The sequence below is a fragment of the Cystoisospora suis genome (assembly GCF_002600585.1).
Source record: "Cystoisospora suis strain Wien I chromosome Unknown contig_4531, whole genome shotgun sequence".
NCBI lineage: Eukaryota > Apicomplexa > Conoidasida > Eucoccidiorida > Sarcocystidae > Cystoisospora > Cystoisospora suis.
Genome location: NW_027157323.1, coordinates 1 through 1,700, shown reverse-complemented (window position 1 = coordinate 1,700; position 1,700 = coordinate 1). Strand labels below are relative to the sequence as shown.

The 1,700-nt window shown below is 54.5% G+C and overlaps 1 protein-coding gene across 1 annotated transcript; it reads left to right on the top strand.

The window, feature by feature from the left end:
- The first annotated feature begins 192 nt into the window (after positions 1-192).
- Positions 193-1,700, top strand: CSUI_008208 (uncharacterized protein). Its single transcript, XM_068068343.1, has one exon. It carries the CDS (start codon positions 618-620, stop codon positions 1,644-1,646), a length of 1,029 nt encoding a protein of 342 aa, XP_067919681.1. The 5' UTR covers positions 193-617; the 3' UTR covers positions 1,647-1,700.

The following is a 1,700-nucleotide window of genomic DNA, read 5'->3' as shown; positions in this document are numbered from 1 at the left end:
CATGGTGCGTCCTCCGCGCTGTCACGCCTGCACGTGGGGGGGAGTGCACGAGACAGCGCGGAGGACGCACCATGCTGAAGACAGCAAGACCGAGACAGCGTCCGGCAAGGGAAGACAGGTAGAGATACTACCAGCAGAGACCCAAAGACGAGGACTCCTGGTGCAAACTGATGCGAGCCGTCTGTAGGTGCAAACAAAGGAAGGCCGACAGGGAGGGGGAATTCGATGAACCCCACTGATCGTGCGCAGACCTAAGGTCCACAAAGGCACGGTTCAAACAAATAGGAATCAGGACAATCTTTCTGTCTTCAACTTCCTCGCTAGTGACGAAGTTGAATCAGTCTCGACTTTTTAAGACTCAGCCGGAGACCTTGTCGCCCTCCAGCAGCTACCAAGATGAAGTATCTTTTAAAGCCGGAGCGGCTGGGGTAGCATTCTGCCTGCTGCTTACACTCTATTCTTTTCCTCTTTGTGTCTTCGCAAACTCTGGCTCAGATGATGCCGTGTGGAGATCCGGGGAAGCAGTTGGCGCTGCTGTTTCTGAAGAGCCGGATGAGTCAAGTCCGAAAGCAGGAACGGACACAAAGCGGCGGGTGTTGAATTGGAGATCGTCCGCGATGGGTTTGGCTACCAGATCATCTGGAACGAAGTTTTTCCTAACTGCTAGTTTTATTGCTGCGGCGATCTTTTTGTTTTGGCGAGCTGGCAATGTATTTTGGAGGTGTCTGGCTGATGTTGGGGCAGCAGAGAAGTCCGGGGGCGGGTCAACCCCAAGGTCGCTCTCCTCATCGAATAGGTTGGAGGAGTGCGCCCAGCAAGTTTTGGAGTTGGAAGAAACCAGGAAGCTGAAACATAGCCTGTTACTTAAGCTTTCGCAGAGCCCCTTGGGAGTCGCTCCGGCTATCATGTTGGTGATCGCGATGTTGGCTGTTGGGCTTGTGGCAACGACTCAAGGTGCGCGGCTACCGGATGAAGAAGCACCGCCACCCGCGACGGTCCCCGCTCGGTTGAGAGAGTTTTGGAATAATCTCAATCTGCCGCAACTCTCCAAGCCTGAGTCGGACACGGAAGCTCCCCCCACGCAGGAGACCTCCACGACTTCGACAAACGGGGGTAAGTGGGCGGAATGGTTAGGACGCCTTCCAATTCCCGGACAGGGCACGCCACCGTTGGAACTCTTAGAAGGAGATAATTTGAGGTACGTTGTAGGGAAAGGTTGGACAGGCCGTGGAGACAAGGTGGAGAAAGGTAAGAACCCGATTCAAGTCACGTTCTTCGGCAAGTTGACGTTTACCGTCTACCTGCCTGGAACGGTTGATGACGTTCTCAGGGATGAGGGCGTGTTGGGAAACTTCAAGAAATCCATGAAGACTGTAAAGGTCGACCACACGGGGCCAAAGCCACGGGTCATTTGGGGACGGGATGAATCTCCCGCCTTCGAACTCTACAAAACCTTCGACACCCCGACTACTAGGTACGACGTCTACCTGCCAGAGAGCGCCGTGGAAGCCCTGAACGAGAAGGCTAGGTTAACTAGGGTCGCCGACGGTGATCTTACGCTTTTGTTGCTCCGAGTTCTGGAGGTAGTACATACGACTTACGGCACTTTTCTTGGGAGTCGGCCCCAGTCGGGCCGCGCTAGCTAAACTAAGTTTGATAATGCCGCCCCCTGCTACGAGATCCGAACCAAATGCAAAGGG